Consider the following 16,279-nt stretch of genomic DNA (forward strand, 5'->3'; position numbering starts at 1 on the left):
TACAACCATCGATTTCGGCGCCCCCCAAGGGCTGGCGCCCTTGGCGGTCGCCAACTGCGCCAACCCCTAGGTACGGCGCTGCAACACCGTTGCAAACATTTGTTCAATACGTACTTTAAAAACAAATAAAATCAGACAAAAATCAAAACACTGTTGGAACCTGTGATGCTTGATGCGATACAGGCTGATGTGCACGCTAACGAAAGACTACACAAGTGTGTTTGACGGAAAACTGCCCGGCTAATGCACAGCTTAATTAGGTTTTACGCCGTGACGTCATTTGACAGCTCATGTCCATACAGCGCACACGCACCCACATTTTAACGGAGACACACATGGCGAAAATATAAACAGTGCAAGCGAGCTGTCAAAATCCTAACCTCCAAACAGGGCCGGCGTAAAACCTAAAAGTTTGGAGTCAACCCCCTCAACCTTAACTAAAGTCGAGGAACAAAAACATGGAAAGAATTGCAACGGCCATAGAATCACGTTAAAACTAAGAATTATCACAAACTTATAATAGTTTTCCAATGGCAAACCGATTCAACTGGTAGGGGCACATTGACAGGTGCCGTGCTCGCTTGAATTTCATGGTACGCCCTTTTGACAATTTGCCGCAATGTATGTGCAACATATTAGGCACGCTGAACGCTGCAGGTTCTGCAGCACTCTAAAGGCAGCCACTCCACTTGGCATGTTTTTCGATGCTCATTTTGCTTGGTTTCATTGGTCTTTTGGTTGTTCCATGTCGGCTGAAAAAATATTATTATTAAGCTACTTCTTACGATTAAACCCAGCAAACTCACAAGCTAGCAGTCTGATCTTCTTGAGGCACGGCATCAGTTCCTGCTCGGTTGATGCATCAGCTCCGTACAGTTTGGCCGCAAAAAACTGCTCAGCGTACTTGAGAAAGTCCGTGGCGGTACTACGTGGTAGGTTGAGATTGAGGTCTACAGACAGCGGATCCTTGCTTGAGCTTCCCGCGACAGGAGCTGCCGACACTGAGTTCGGCGCTTGCTTGCGCTTCTGAATGGGTTCACGGGTTCGCTTCACGGCCGCCTTCTCGGCCGTTTCCATGTCCCTTTTGAAGTTTTTCGAAATCTGAATGGGAATTATTTCCCGTCCCAGGAGCTGACCGCCGACGGGATCTTCAAGAGTGAACACCAGCGCAGTGGACACTTTTTTGATTTTGTAACACGAGCTCAGGCATTTGAACTCGAGAGTTATGTTCTTCCGGGATGAATCGCCCATGGCGATTTTCAATGCAAGTCGGTCCCGGAAAGTTTCTCCTTCTGGCGTTCCAATGTACTCCGCGGACCCATCTCTCCGTACTACAACATGATTTTTGTTCGCGGTAGTGTCGTTTTTAGTGTGGTAGGCGCACCGGGACAAGGGTTGGAACGGCGCATTTGCACATACCATCATAACCCGGACAATCGGAAGGATTGTCGAGCAGGAGTTGAACGACGCCTCAAACGTGCAGTGTTTTTCTAGGCTCGTGTAAATTTTGTTTAACACATTCGAGTACGTGTACGATTCATTTCTTCCCGTCTCAGCGATATTTACATTGAAATTAAATTCGGGTGATGTAAATTCCTCCACTGATACCTGAAAGTTAACGTCGTATGAAGGTTCTTCGAGGTCCTGAAAAGTTAAATCCTTTGTTTACATTTTGTACTTTTATGACACCAGTCTGTTTACCTCCAACTTTGGCTCCAGATCCGCTTGATTCGACTGTAGCAGTTCAGCAGATTCGACCTCTAAATAGGTCCCAAGTACTTGGATGGTCTGGGTTCCATCTAAAAACGATGCAGTCTGCTCCGACGCAGGATCAAACCCGTTAACGTAGCTAAATATGTCATCGGTTAACAGCTGAAAATCCGAAAACAAATCAAGTCAGGCACGGGAAACTGCGACTTCAGCGTACCTGCGAATCCATCGGGATTTGAACACTTTGACCATTGATGTCCATCTCTACCGTTTGGAAGTAGTCTTCGGCACCGTTGAATGACAAATTTTCTACCAAACTCGGTATGCTTTCTGCAATAAGATCAAGCATCGTTAGAGTTTTCTAAAATTATCACAAGATGCATAATAAAAGTTCAACATTACAGTTTGGTGCACCTGAAGACACTCACGCGGTGTTTCCACTTGTTTGTTCGAGTTTCATCATTCAACTGAGCGCACCTTACTCTGGGCGAACGCTTTAGCCACTCGTTTCAACGCGTATCAACCGGTGGCAATGCATTCAGTATTATTCGCCAAGCTCGCCTCGAAACGTCTTGATCTATTTAATGGAACACAGACATTCGAGCAATTTTTTGCTTTTTTCTTGAGTTGTTTTAATTAAATTTTATGGACAAACTAACATTTCTACCACTCGACCTTCCAAGAAGGAATGTTTAAACAAAACTTACCATTTATTTGTTGAAACTAAACTTATTTCATCACCAGCTTGGCACAAAACAACCCAACACACTAGAATGTTTACATCCCCTGTTGACAGCAGTGTTGCCAAACTTTTGCAAGCATCGAATCTCAAAAGGACTGCCGAAAGATTTGCAGCGTTATTCCGTCGTCCAGAGAAAGCAGCAATCGAGCTGTCAAATCGCGACATGGCGTTAAACATTCTGTGCAGTTGCTGGGAAGCTTACAAAAGCTTTTCAAAAAATGTAACTCCATGTTGCACGCACACTCTCTCTCTCTTTTAATTTCTCGATAGGTTTATTCCCGTACCTGCAGCAATTCAGCAAATCTGCACAAAATCGCCAGCAATGCGTTCCCGCCCAGTCAAGACAATTTTAGCAGGATTCTGGCGAAACCAGCTCTGCTAGAATATTCCATGACTGGGCGTACTTTTCTGCAACAAAAAAATTCTTACTGAGTTTAATGGAACTCTGCCATAATTCTGTAAGAATGACGGCACTCTACGAATTCCTGCTCAAATTCAATAAGCGGTTCTAGCTGAATCACCTAGTTTGATAAGAATCCTGGCAGATTATGCAGACAGAACCGACACCGACAGTTTTTTTTTTTCTATTAGAATCCTGCTCAAATTTTGATTCTGGTTTGTCAGTTTTTTTTTTTCGCAAAACCAAAACAATACTTTTACCAATGTTTCAAAATCAATCAGTTTTATTGCACATAGACTACACTATTCTCAACATTGTGTTTACAATCTTTTCTTTAACCGCTCTTAAACTACGCGGATAGCCACATGTTCCGGAACAAGGGGACGGTTTTGGATTTCCGTGTCATTTTTCCAACTCGACTCTCGTCAACTTGATTTTTCCATTGAATCCGACGTAAGGTCGGTTAGGCGCTTGCACTTTTGGTCAATTTTTGATGGGTGCTTCAATTTGGTCTGTAAGAGTTTTCTAGCAAAATTCTGACCAAATTCTAACAGATTTCCTCCTGAGAGAAAATGCTAACAAAGTTCTGGTAAAATACAGAACAGAATTCTAGCAAGACTGCTAGAACTTTATTTTTAGAAATGATCGTGTCTGGAATTACTTCTCTCTCAGGCAGGCTCGCCCCGTTTCCGTCTGGGAAAGAGAGAAGCTGCTGCAGAACTTCAACAAAAGAGAGAGAGTTGGGGAACGCGCAGCGAAGAGGTCACTTTTGCATTGCTGGCTACATAGGGAAAATATACCCTTTTTAATCAAACACCTATCTTCGTCATATGGAGAGTTTGATGCTCGATTAAAGCTCCAAATTTATGCCATTTACTGGCCAAAAGGATCAAATTTAATGCACTTTTGATCATAATTTCTATTTTGCGAGACCATTTCTTATCATTTTGGTGGCACACACATCCACACGCAAGATCAGAGGTTAACTGCTTAACGAAAGTCGCCATCAATATCTTTTCACTTGCGCTAACGATTTCAAAGCGCTTAAGATATAAAATTGCTTCCAACTACCAGCAACATGTTCTTTTGACCATTAGTTAGTCACTCACTTGAAAAATAATCCCGAAAAATGTAAATAATTAGCAAGCACCATCAAAAAACAAACGCGCTAAGTCTTTTGACGTTTCAATTTTGACTACCCATTCCAATCGAAGCCTGAAGAAAACCGAGCGAGGAGCGAAGGCAAATAAAGAACAAAAACTTTCGCTATAAATGCTACTTTTCGTGAGTGTTCGCTTAAAATTTCATCAATTTTGGCAGCACTAAGCAGCCCCAAAAGAGCGCTGGAAGAAAAAAAGAACTAAGCTGAAAATAGAAAAATGGGCTTGGCCCAATGCACTCGACTGATTAGAATGCATTTTTGAAATATTTTTTTTAAATGCTTGTAAAAGGAATAGCATAACTTTTAATAAAAGTGAAAATAAACAGAAATGTTCACAGAAAGTTGCTCTACTCATTGGTGTACTTGGTTTAAGTGAATTTCAAGGAACAATCCAGATTATCCAGCATCATTCAAGCACGACCGCTTATTAGGCTTAAAATGGGCATATTTCCCCTAATTCTAAAGCAGCTGCAAAAATCCTGCAATTTTGCGGGTACAGGAATAGACCGAATGTGAAGTTGTATTTTTTTTGTAAATGCCATGAACAAATTTCACTGAAGGTAAACGAGTAACCTACGTGGCTATTTCGGATAAAAGAATGAAACATAATATAAAAATACTAGTCTTGTTTGTTTTAAAAAATATCACAGCAGAGTTACACCAATTTTGCACCTTAAGGTTGAGTCTGAAGCTTGTTTTTCGCCCCATTTTTTTATGCAGTGTTTTTTTTCTGTTTCGTATGTTACTATGAATCACCACTTCGATATTTCTCATCATTTGATTATAAATAATCTGTGGGAGATGACCGGAGTGTAGGGAGATTTGCAATGGTTTTGGAAAAGAAAAGTGTGTGGGAGGTATTACTATGGTTATTTTCAGCCAAAATGATGTTTTTTCCTCTAAAATTGTTGAAACGAGAAGCTGTCTATCGACATCTTTCCCTCAAAAATTGACGACATCACTTAATGCGAGTCGCCTGGACCGGGAGTTTACGCAAAAGCTCTTGTAAATGCTGGATGGGAATTGTTAACTTTAGTTCGACTGAACCATCTGCGTTGGGGGTACTCTGAAAGTAAAAATAAATTTTGTTGAATTATTTTATACAATATCTGAAGCTACAAGAAGTTGGGCCTAAACATCGAATTACGTTTTCAGTTTCATACGCGAGTAACTAGGAGTAATGCACATAAAATCAACCTATCAATACAGCAGCTTTTGAGGTTCAAAAAATGTTAATAATGTTAGATAATTTTAAAAATAAATATGTTGACATTAATAAAACCGTTACTCAAACAAAATTAGGGTGAGCCTCACAGTATGTCAACTTATTCAAAATAAGAAAGAAGATTTAACCAAAAACCAAGCAAAAGCGGGTTTCACAGCTTAGAATATATTTTACCTTAATAATAATTAGTTTGCATACTTACAGTTTCCTGAGTATCTTGATTTTCCTGTTCAGCCATTTTTTTAATGCAAAACCTGAAAAATAACAAACAAAATTGAAATTATGTTCGGGACCATTTTTTTTTCGGTGTGATGACGGCTAGTATGGCATTTCAATGCAACGTTTTTTTTTCTTTTTTTTGTGACTCACACTTAAAAGCAGGGCCCCGGCGATGGCCTGATATGAGCTACCGAACAACATTGGCAATATGGCGTCGTTTGTTTACAAACATGAGATTGTTGGTGGACGAACCGAAAAAATTACATTTTTGTAAAAAAATCTATAACCATTGTGCAATAACATTAATTCTTACAAAACAAACAAAATTTCGTTAAGTTCTAGACCAGCATTTGTTTTATTATTATTTTTCAATTTAAACCGCTTTTATCGCAATTCTGATCAAGATTGCACATCAAATTATCGTACCTTTAGTGTATCTTTAGTTTTCACATCGATTCGCTGTAGATTCGTGTTTTAATATTGAAATTTAGCATAAATTAAAATAAGTTGCAAAATTCCCAACTTCAGCCATGTGCAACAATTTCCACATCACCCATGCGGGAAACCGATAATGGGGTAATTCATGCGTTCCAAACTGTCAAAATTCCAAAACGTCATTGCCAATCTTCGGTTCGCTGCTTTTGTTCGTGTTTGAAGTTTCGGGCCGAGACTCTGCTTAAAAGCGAATTCTTGGGAGTTTGGTGTTAGCGATTTCTTGTGTTATTTTTTTTTTTGATTTAAGAAACAAAGAACCAAATTTCTTGTATGCACCAAATGTATCGGCTTATAGAACATAATATTTTCTTCAACTTACAATGCTAAAAATGGGGCGAAAAAAAAACTCTGCTGTTTACTTGTTGGTGGTGCGCTTCAGACTGATTCACCCTCCCAGATATTAAAAGTGACGACAGACAACCTACGTATCTCCCAGTGAATATGCCAGAAGTTCATTCGTATTAGTATTGGTATTTGTACTGGCATCAGAAGTAATTCAGTTTTAGTCTGCATCTGACTGTTTCAGCGCTTAAACGAACTTCCAGGAATATTTCGGTTAAAAAATAAACCATCAGGTGAGCTACTGTACTGTTTTTGTTATGAAAATGTGTATGAAGTAATTACTATTCTATAAACTATGGTTTGTCAACGCTTTGACTTTAAAGTCATTCAATAATTAAAAAAAAAAACTAGGTACGTGGATTAAACCGTGAATTGATGCAGATTTTTATAGATGTTCAATCATAACCGTGCAATAGCTTAAAATTAAAAGTTTCGGCCCAACATGTCGTAATACTTTTTCGTGTACAGTATAATAATCTTAAATAATCGCGAATTAACTTTTGAAACACCAAAAAAATCAAGATGGAACCACGCGTTGCCACAGGTTTCAACGCGTTAAACTTTAAATGAACTCAAGAGCGAAGACTCTGTTCACTCTATTCATCGCATGAATGAGTAAAACACGTTTAACAAAACACAACACTCATTTAACGGCGAAAACAGTCAACATTATTATTTCTTAAAAGCTGTTATGTTACAAAGCCAATTTGGACTTACACACTGAAAAGACAGCGTTTTTTTATCAGTTCCGAAAATCGTGAACAAGCGTTCACGTTTCTTCAAAAACGTATCATGGAAGTTGAACACTTAGTTTGTGGTTCCGATTTCCACGAACGCTTGTTCACGATTTTCGTAATAGAACTTTATGACGTTTCGCGTACGCACACTAGCGCACTATTTTATTTAACCTCACTTTTTTTTTGCACGCAATACATGCGCACATAGATAACTCTATTGATTTGTCTCCGTGCAGGTCGATAATTGAACCCGCAACGATTTGGCTCAAGTTTCGGTCAACGCTAGTACATTTCTAGTAAATGTTTGTAATCTTTTCAAATAACTCTGTTGTTTTCAGATTACGGGAACAAAAGAGCTATACTTGCCAACCAGCGTAATTATGAGCAGCGGAGGTAAGTAGATTCACCACATTTATCCGAGCAATGGTCAAATCTAGAGTTTTTTTTTTTCGTGATATTGGTAATTTTGGCTAATTTTAAAACTATGGAGGAGGAAAATCCCAATTGGGTAATAAAATTTAGCTTAAATTGTTCACATCGATAAAGCTTATTTTTCTGAGTACAATAAATCTTTATACTACCACAAAGGGTTTGTAATGGATTTTTAAATCAATTTTGAAAAATCAACTTCGCGGTCTTTCTTGGCAGAAAGTGTCTTATTTGACAGTTCTTTTCATCGAGACCATAGTCGATCCATCGTGAACTGATGTCTTGCCAATTGGGTACTAAAGCCCTATGTCAATTTTTATGTACAACGGTAAAAAACACGATTAAAAACCATTTCTGATCACTTTTTTTCATTTTAATGCAAAAAAATAATTTTACAAGGCAACATTTTTTCGATGGATCAACTATGGTCCCCTTGGAACGAGCTGTCAAGTAGGAGCTTTTCTGTCAAGAAGGACCGCGAGGTTAATTTTTCCAAATTGATTTAAAAATCCATTTTAAACTCTTTGTGGTCGTACAAAGGGTCATTGTACTCAGAAAAATAAGCTTTATCGCTGTAAACAATAATATCAGCAACCTAAGCTTCATTTTAGGACCCAATTGTTTTTATTTTTTTTCCTTGAATTTTAATCTTGTTTTATTCAGCCAATCCAAAAAAAGACGCATCGTCAGACCCTCCTGTTCCGGTGAATGAAATGGAAAAAGTTAACCTTAACGAGTCGACTCCAGCGGTCGCGAACCAAGGTTCTCAACCTCAGCCGTCCGGATCGGAACGGATCGAAATCCAGCTTCGCATTCCCGACCAACACATGGCGAAGCAAATTATGGACAAAACCATCGCACTGTTGCAGAAAACTGCAGATGAAACTGCGGATCCGAATGAAAAAGAGCAGGCACTGCAGTGCATTCAGCTCATTCGACGAGACAATCGTAAATATCTTTTTTTTTTTTTTGATCTCAAGTAGATGTCAGAATTACAATGTCCAGTTAAGAAGCTATTACACTGTGGCAAACAAACTCATGCTGTTTCGTGTTTGACAGTTTGCCTGGCATGCGTGTTGTTGTTTGTCTGTTAGCCGTATAGTGTAATTGCTTCTCTACAGTTTGACCAAAGTATGCCAGATTCAAACGCGCTTGACGCCAAACCACAACCAAGCGCCCTTTATGCACAGATACAAGTTACGTGTTCAAACCGAATTCAGAACTGTGTTCACAGTTCGAATTGAACTGAACTGGGTACTGTCAATCAAAGCAAGCTGAAAAAAATGGCATACGCAATAAATCCAGCACTTACGCATCTTTTTACTTTACTTTTCTTTCAGCCCAACTTGCTGCCCTTGGCAAGCCTGGCTTCTAAAGCAGAAGCTAAAGGGGAAAGCAGATTTCATGAGTTTCTTGAAGGTGCAAAATTTACGTCAAAATATCACAGCATGAAAAGTGTCCAATGTGCCCTTCGACGCTAGGCATGATCTCACTGGTTGATCCGGTATCAGCATGAGTCAGCTTTTGTTTTAGCTTACGTTTTGCTGATTTTCAAATGATATTTGTTTTTGATGAAGTTTTCATCGCCCAATTCAGTCTTTTTTGAATTCAGCTTAATGTTCAGAAAGAAGCAATTTTGGAGTAAATTGACTTCATTTAAAAGAAAACTGACATAAAATGTTGAATCATCCGAAACTGATGGAGGCTTACAGCTCGATTGACAGTCTAGATCCCAGACCCACAAATTCCGTTTAGTTTGAACAAAACAAAAAAAAAATAAAGAATTATTGGGCATAGAGTTTAAATTGTTGAGAGAACGTTCAAATATTACAAATTATTTTTGTTTACTCATGTCACTTCTCAGGTCCACAGATCAGATCAGATCCACTCTAGAATAAATTTTCAAAACAACTCATGAGTCATGGGATTCCTATGCAGATATGACCTTTTGAAAATTTAGTTGAGAATTCAAACTAAACTTTTTTTGTAATCTACGAACTGACTCTTTTTTTCTGCCAATTCGGCTCGATTTTTTACATAACCAGACAAAAACAAGCTAGAATCCAATGTCAACTGAGCTTAACTAGATCCATCGCACTAAGATATATTCGGGTCAATAAGCGTTATCATGCCTCGCGCGGAAGATGTTTGAAATCGAGCGAAACAATTAAGTACCGGATTCGAGTGGTAGAAATGACAGTTCTCAGTTTACGTTACCATAACAATTCAATTCAATTCAATTCGGTTTTATTGGTGAATAATTAAGATACAATGAGTTATTTTGAAGTGAGCATTACCATAACAAAATTTGTTATTAGTCTGATATTGGTCGACAGCCAAAACAACTTTTGAATAACATTTTTTGTTATGGAAGAATACCTCCAACTGTTATTGGGATGATCGGATTAGTTGTTAAAATAACAAAAAAGAATAACAAAGATTTGTTCGAAGAATAACTTAAAATGTTATTAGTCTGTTATTAAAATAACAATCTGTAGTAGGCCATGCTAACTATCAGCACTCCCAGCACAGTTCGTTACCGGCCACCCAACAAGTCGGACGTAATAAACCACAGTTACTCAACAAACTGTCTTTCACTGTAGCCTAGCAACAGTTACAACATTTGGCGACGAGGAAAAAAAAATTTTCCTGGAGCTCTCTCGAAGTTTTTTGCCACCTCAAGCCGCCCAGGAAAATGTCCGACGTGGATCTTCGGCAAGTTATCCTCAGGCTGGACGCGCTCCTTGCAAAGCAGAACCTGATGTTGGAGAAATATCAAGTTTCGCCAAGTTCCGAACCTGCCAACAACGAGCCCCAGGAGGAAGCACACATCTCTGTGTCTAGCGCACCGGAGAACCACGCAACGGAAGAATGCCACCGTGTGGCCAACCTCAAGCAGGTCGTGCAGACGGACCTGAAGCAGAAGAAGAAGCACATCCGCACCGAGCTCAACGGGACGACCGTACCGATGCAGCTGGATACTGCTTCCGACACCACGCTGTGTGCCATGAATCCGGATCAACACCACGAATCGCTTGGACGCTGCAAGACAGTTCTGCGTGCCAAGAATCTGGAAGCATCCTCGGAACCGCTTGGACACACCGCTCGCACACACAATCCGCAAGACAACGAGGCCGTCATCGATCCAGATCAACCCGTCGATCTGGCCGTCTCAAGTCCAACCTACGACGATCCCCGCACGGAGCCCTCCGACAGTGTTCCCGGACCCGATCATCGTCCGTCGCCGGCATCGAGCGACGCCATCAAGCTTGCCGACACCAGTTCCTGCGCCAACGCCGGCCATCTGGATCCTCATCCTTGGTTGGTGGCCCTGCGGACATTTCGGAAGCTCTCAACGAAGATCAAGCATCGCATCTCTCTAACGTCTGCAAGAGGTCTCAAAAATCTCGCCGAAGGAGGAAAAGCGGTCACAGATCATCCCACAAACATCGCCTGGTTGACGAATCATCTCGAGCCGTCATACGTCGATCGCGGACCACACCTGGCTTGGCCGCCGCGAGACGATCGGAAACGGCTACAACCGGAAACTGGTCCACCAGTGAAGCAGTTCAGTAGCAGGAAGATTGGCCGTCCGCCAAATCTCCTAAAGGGGGAGATGTAGTAGGCCATGCTAACTATCAGCACTCCCAGCAAAGTTCGTTCCCGGCCACCCAACAAGTCGGACGTAATAAACCACAGTTACTCAACAAACTGTCTTTCACTGTAGCCTAGCAACAGTTACAACACAATCCAATAACAAAAAAATCATAACGATGAATAACAAATCTTGTAATAAATAACATAAAATGTTATTGGCCTAGTATTTTCAAATATCAAAAAATGTTATTCCCAAGTTATTTCCGTCTGCTCGGGTTATAGAACCTTTTACTAGGGTGATAAACGTGGTCGATATATTTTATTTAATGCTGTGATAGATATAAAACCTAGAGTTTATTAGAAAACGGGCAACTCAAATCAAAAATCGAAGCACGAGAACTGTCACACGGAGGTACCAATCGAGCAAAATCCATTGTCTTTTGCTGGTTTGGTACATCCGTTTGACAGTCCTTGGGCTTCGATAGGTACTTTTGATATAAGTTGTCCGTTCTCTATAAATTACGATCCGTTCAATATAAATTACGATCCTAAATCCTGTCTATATAAAACCTTAGGGAACGTTCAAATATTACGTGACAAGGACGTAATATTTAAAGGTACCTCAGGGTTAGTTCACATAAATATGGTATACATTGAAGTTCTGTTCAAAACATAAACAATTGTAATCAATAAACTCGTGAAAACTGTAAAAATAAATGTGGTATTATTTGATGAAAGAAATAAGTTAACTATAGGTTAACGTCTATTGTTAAATATCTAGAAAAAAATAAGTTTGAATCTCCATCTTCATAATCTTAATTAAACGTTTCTGTAATTCAGGAAGCCTCGTGGCGCGGTGGTTAGCGGCTTCGGCTGCCGATCCCTAAGTTGCTATCCTTATCCTCCTAGCCTTCTATCGGATGGGGCAGTAAAACGTCAGTCCATTTGCGTAAAAGAGGTTATGGGTGACTCACCACACATAACCTTCGGACGCCTAGAAATGTCGTTAAAGTGGATTGCTTTGCTTTTTTTGCTAAATGGAGCACCGGATTCGAGTGGTAGAAATGACAGTTCTCCCATAGAAAAGAGAAAAAAAAACTGCTCGAATGGAAATGCTCCATTGTAGAAATGTTGTTTTTAATAGAGTACCAGATTTGAGTAATAGAAATGACAGTTCTTCCATAAGGAATACATTGTAGAAATAAGCAAAAGCTGCTCGAATACTGTAAACGATGACATCAGGCCCAACGATGACTGATAGGGACCTACAGCCCTATGCCAATTTTTAAGTAAAACTGTAAAACACTATTAAAAACCCTTTCTGATTACTTTTTTTTTCATTTCAATGCAAAAAAAATTACAGGATAACATTTTTTCGATTAATCAACTATGGTTCCCTTGGAACGAGCTGTCAAGTAGGATGCTTTCTGTCAAAAGTTGCTGCGAAGATAATTTTGAAAATTGAATTAAAAATCAACTTTAAATCCTTTGCGGTCGTACAAACGGTCATTGTAATAAGAAAAATAAGCTTTATTTTTGTGAACAATTATACCTACCACAAATTTAAGCTTTTTGGACCCAATTGGCAGATTTAGAGTAGGCGGGATACAGTGAATTTCTAGAGATTTTTTTTAACGAACGTCAAATGTCTAAAATCAATACTCCGCCTGAAAAAGGCCAAACAGCTTTAAAGGAAGCGCGTTTCGAGCTAGGACAAAGTAACAAATTGAAACATTATTCAGTTTATGACAATGTGTTTAGAAAAAAAAATCATGAATCTGAATCAACGTCAGAGGATCATTAAGGTTGAGGGTTAGAAAAACATCGAGGGATCGAAAAGCGGATACTGGGCAATATGTAGGGAGAAAGAAAACGTTCTTTTTAGTTCAACGAAATCAATTTACGCATGATTTAGAATGTTAAAATAATCATTCGGAATTTATTATAAGTTATGTTGACAAGTAAATAATTCATACTTTTTCAAGATTGCTTTCGACAATCCTGCTTCAGCTGCTATGATGGTCACTTTTTTGTTGAATACCTAATTTTAAACCAGCACCCTGAAAAAAAAAGCCCGTCCAACTTTCAAATCCCAGCTAGTTTGAGCTAGCTAGATGATCCTGAAAAAACTGAAATCAATTAGTAATCGTTGACCTGAAGTCACATTCACAGTCAGTTGAATTCGAATGCTGGAATGGATTCCTTTTATGATTCGAACAGAAATTTGTTTCAGAGAATTCGATTTAAACTGACCGGGTTAAATATTAAGCCGTTTTTTGCAGAGCATCATTACCACATTTCAAAATGTTGATGCAGACAATAAAAACTTATGCAAATCTTACACCGTCCTCGATCATTGTTGATTTAGATCGTAGTGAAATAATGGAACGATAAAGAGTAAATCTTCATCTTTATTCCACTTTATTAATATCTAGATCAACAATGTCGAATAGCTTAATGTGAGTTTACATTTTTAACGAGTCTTTTGAAATCGCTCCGAAATGTACAATTACAAAACTGTAGTCTCAATTACAACCAGTGAGATGCGGTAATGATGCTGCAAAAGTCTGGCCCAAAGGAAGCCTGGGAGATGTAGAGCCAGGTTTACATCATTTGACTGGTGAGGGTTTGGCTGAGGCTATGAATAAAATTAAATATTATTATAAATATTAAATAAACATATTTTTGCCAGTGAAAAAGATAACACAATAATAATTTGATTCACTAACCTCGCTGTGATTGGAGTCCGGGTTATTGTTGCTACTGAATAAGAAGGGAAAAGAGGGTTTATTAACTTGAAGCATAAACTAAACATTGATAAAAATACATACAAGTCTGAATCTTGAACAAATGGCATGGTGGATGGTGGGTCGAAGTCTGTAAATGTAAAATCTAGCTAATGAGTTCAGTTGCGGTCTGTGCTGATAAGATGAGTTAAGAAGCAAAAAGACACTATTTTTTCAAACTTGGGTTGAAAATTTGCCAAACATACACACTAAGAAAAAAACGTGTAAATTTACGTCTAATTTGATGCACATAACTGGAGCGTCAAATAAAACGTATAATTACATCTAATTACACGCCATGCATTGGTCGTGTAATTTTACACGCTTGATTTTGAATTGGTCGTGTAATATTACAAGATTGATTTTAGGAACTTGCGCTCATTGGGGTTGGGAAATCTTATTGGAATCAACGTTTTCTTATTGTACACAAAGAAAGCATCTTGTTTACGAAAACTCATTATTTTATTTGCACAACTCCAAAATCATCACATCATTACACATGCCAGTCACATTTTTCTGATGCCTTCACCATTCACTTGCCATTCACAGTGCATTTTATGTTTATTGTTTTCAACCGAATTGTCGATCATTTTCACTTCACAGTTTGGGCTCCCTTTACTCTTCCTAACAAGAATTTGCTCCAACGGCACTTTGCATGATCTCTCAAGTGAAACGTTGCTGTTTCCTCGTTGTTACGGATCAGTCCATGGTTCTGATTTGGATACACCGGCAATCAGGTGACTGCTATCTGCGAAAAAATTAGTGTAAATTTCACAAGACATAGATAAATTTCACCAAGCTTACCTTGTTTATCAGTTTATAATTACTTTGGTCGCCAGATTTGGCGAAGAACCCGGGTTTAACCGGGTCATGGTACGGCAAATCTTCGAAAAAAATCATCTCAAGAACAATTTTCTACACGTTGTTAAATATGGCGGTTGCTGTGATGATTCACGGAACTGTCAAACACGAAAGAGCCAAGAACTCAAAACTGGGTTTGATTAGATGTACGATTACATCAACTTTGATGTAACGTTACATCAAATTTGATGCTCCAGTTATGTGCATCAAATAAGGCGTAATGTTAGGTTTTTTGTGACGTATTTTTATGTTTTGCAAGATGTAGAGCTAAATCAATGGGAATTTGATCAATTTCCGTCAAAATAAACCGAGATTTACATCAATATTACAATTACACGATCAGATTTTACGTTAGATTAACGATTGCGTTAAATGTAAAATTCCAAATTTTTAAGTGTGTAAGCAAATCAGCTATATAAGCAAAAAAAATCCGGGGTATATATTTCTTAAACAAGACAAAACCACATCAAAATGTTAAGACGTTCAACCTAATGCTTTAATTGGATAAAATCCAAGAATCTTGTGCATATGTAGCAGGACAGTTCATTTGGATGAACGAATTGCCTAGCTTTGGCAGGAATGATATTCATTCAATTCATTCATTCATTCATTCTTTCTTTCTCTCATTTTACAAAATCATTCATTCAATCATTTATCCATTCATTCATTCATTCATGCTCAACACATTCACGCGGGTACAACGCGTTTAAACGCGTTGTTACATACTTTCATCAATATGGCGCAGGAAATGATTCATGCATTCGCATCCATAAAAAAAATCCTTTCCATGGAATTGAAGTTTCGATTTTTTTACAATTGATTCACGATTTATATATTTGTGAACACTACTAAAACAGGATTAACGACTCTATTTCACAGAAAAAAAATTCAGTGAAAGCCAAAAAGCTAGCATTGAACGGAGCATTTGACAGTACTTACCCTTTCAAGCTTTGGCAGTGAACTGAATCTCCAAACTGTTGCTTCCACATGCTTGCACATAGCAGTACAAAATAAAATTCAGTTCACTAGTATAATCTTACCTTCTGGTGAATCCGGCTCCGAAATCTTGACACACATCACACACACAAACAACCAACTGTCAAAAGTTTCGCCCGAAATTCATTCACGCAGTCCCGCCTCAATCTGGCAACACTACACCCAAAACATCGCAAACCAAACACTTGATCCCACCTGTCATCGGCTCGCTACGTCAGTCGCCCGTCGTCCGTCGATTTGTGCAGTCTGGCCGAGCCGAGTGGTGAAATACTTTGCCGGGCGCCATTTTGCTCACTGGAAGCGTTGGAGGCAGCCGCTTTTTTGTGCGTCCGGAAGAAGTTATTGTCGGAAATCGGTGTTAAATAAGTGTTTAAAGTTGTGAAAAATACTCTACTCTGGTTGAAAAAAGTTTAGAATTAAAATTCAACGAAAATTGGTGAGTGAATGTAGGCTAAACAAAAGTTAAGAATAGATGCAAAGTTTTGCTGGGAATACGGACGTTCCGGAAGAGCCGCAAACGTTTAAAAACATCATTATTTCAAGTTGTACTAGAGCCCATAGAAGTATGGCTATTTAGT

General features: G+C 38.9%; 2 protein-coding genes and 2 long non-coding RNA genes across 8 annotated transcripts; 1 reads left to right on the forward strand and 3 right to left on the reverse strand.

Moving 5' to 3' along the window:
- Positions 1–79: 79 nt before the first annotated feature.
- Positions 80–2,962, reverse strand: LOC120423567 (cellular tumor antigen p53-like). 4 transcript variants are annotated; one of them, XM_052708716.1, is made up of 6 exons: positions 2,418–2,962; positions 2,113–2,287; positions 1,928–2,040; positions 1,702–1,872; positions 807–1,644; positions 80–752 (listed from the first exon to the last, which is right to left on the reverse strand). In XM_052708716.1, exons 3-6 carry the CDS (start codon positions 1,970–1,972, stop codon positions 724–726), a joined length of 1,083 nt encoding a protein of 360 aa, XP_052564676.1. In that variant the 5' UTR covers positions 1,973–2,040; positions 2,113–2,287; positions 2,418–2,962; the 3' UTR covers positions 80–723. The 4 variants fall into 4 exon arrangements, with proteins under 4 accessions (XP_052564676.1, XP_052564662.1, XP_052564677.1 ...); XM_052708702.1 differs by having other exon boundaries at positions 2,139–2,287; positions 2,418–2,960; XM_052708717.1 differs by lacking the exon at positions 2,113–2,287.
- Positions 2,963–4,625: 1,663 nt separating this feature from the next.
- On the reverse strand, positions 4,626–6,366 carry LOC120423589 (uncharacterized). Its single transcript, XR_005606258.2, has 3 exons — positions 6,273–6,366; positions 5,442–5,493; positions 4,626–5,080 (listed from the first exon to the last, which is right to left on the reverse strand). It is a non-coding gene; the product is annotated as an uncharacterized LOC120423589 (long non-coding RNA).
- A 59-nt stretch (positions 6,367–6,425) lies between these two features.
- On the forward strand, positions 6,426–11,765 carry LOC120423587 (uncharacterized). 2 transcript variants are annotated; one of them, XM_039587449.2, is made up of 4 exons: positions 6,426–6,528; positions 7,371–7,425; positions 8,125–8,409; positions 8,802–11,765. In XM_039587449.2, exon 4 carries the CDS (start codon positions 10,157–10,159, stop codon positions 11,081–11,083), a length of 927 nt encoding a protein of 308 aa, XP_039443383.2. In that variant the 5' UTR covers positions 6,426–6,528; positions 7,371–7,425; positions 8,125–8,409; positions 8,802–10,156; the 3' UTR covers positions 11,084–11,765. The 2 variants fall into 2 exon arrangements, with proteins under 2 accessions (XP_039443383.2, XP_039443384.2); XM_039587450.2 differs by lacking the exon at positions 6,426–6,528 and adding an exon at positions 7,266–7,317.
- A 1,170-nt stretch (positions 11,766–12,935) lies between these two features.
- On the reverse strand, positions 12,936–15,638 carry LOC120423578 (uncharacterized). The gene is made up of 3 exons (XR_005606256.2): positions 14,649–15,638; positions 13,890–14,592; positions 12,936–13,821 (listed from the first exon to the last, which is right to left on the reverse strand). It is a non-coding gene; the product is annotated as an uncharacterized LOC120423578 (long non-coding RNA).
- Positions 15,639–16,279: the final 641 nt, after the last annotated feature.

Source organism: Culex pipiens, chromosome 1 (genome assembly GCF_016801865.2).
Source record: "Culex pipiens pallens isolate TS chromosome 1, TS_CPP_V2, whole genome shotgun sequence".
NCBI classification, from domain to species: domain Eukaryota; kingdom Metazoa; phylum Arthropoda; class Insecta; order Diptera; family Culicidae; genus Culex; species Culex pipiens.

Excerpts from the sequence above, each read along its gene's own strand:
- LOC120423567 (XM_052708717.1), bottom strand. The coding sequence starts at position 1,972 with ATGGACATCAATGGTCAAAGTGTTCAAATCCCGATGGATTCGCAG. Across the intron at positions 1,873-1,927 it reads AAATCCCGATGGATTCGCAG|CTGTTAACCGATGACATATT; the intron begins GTACGCTGAAGT and ends TCGGATTTTCAG. Across the intron at positions 1,645-1,701 it reads ATCTGGAGCCAAAGTTGGAG|GACCTCGAAGAACCTTCATA; the intron begins GTAAACAGACTG and ends TTAACTTTTCAG.
- LOC120423587 (XM_039587449.2), top strand. The coding sequence starts at position 10,157 with ATGTCCGACGTGGATCTTCGGCAAGTTATCCTCAGGCTGGACGCGCTC.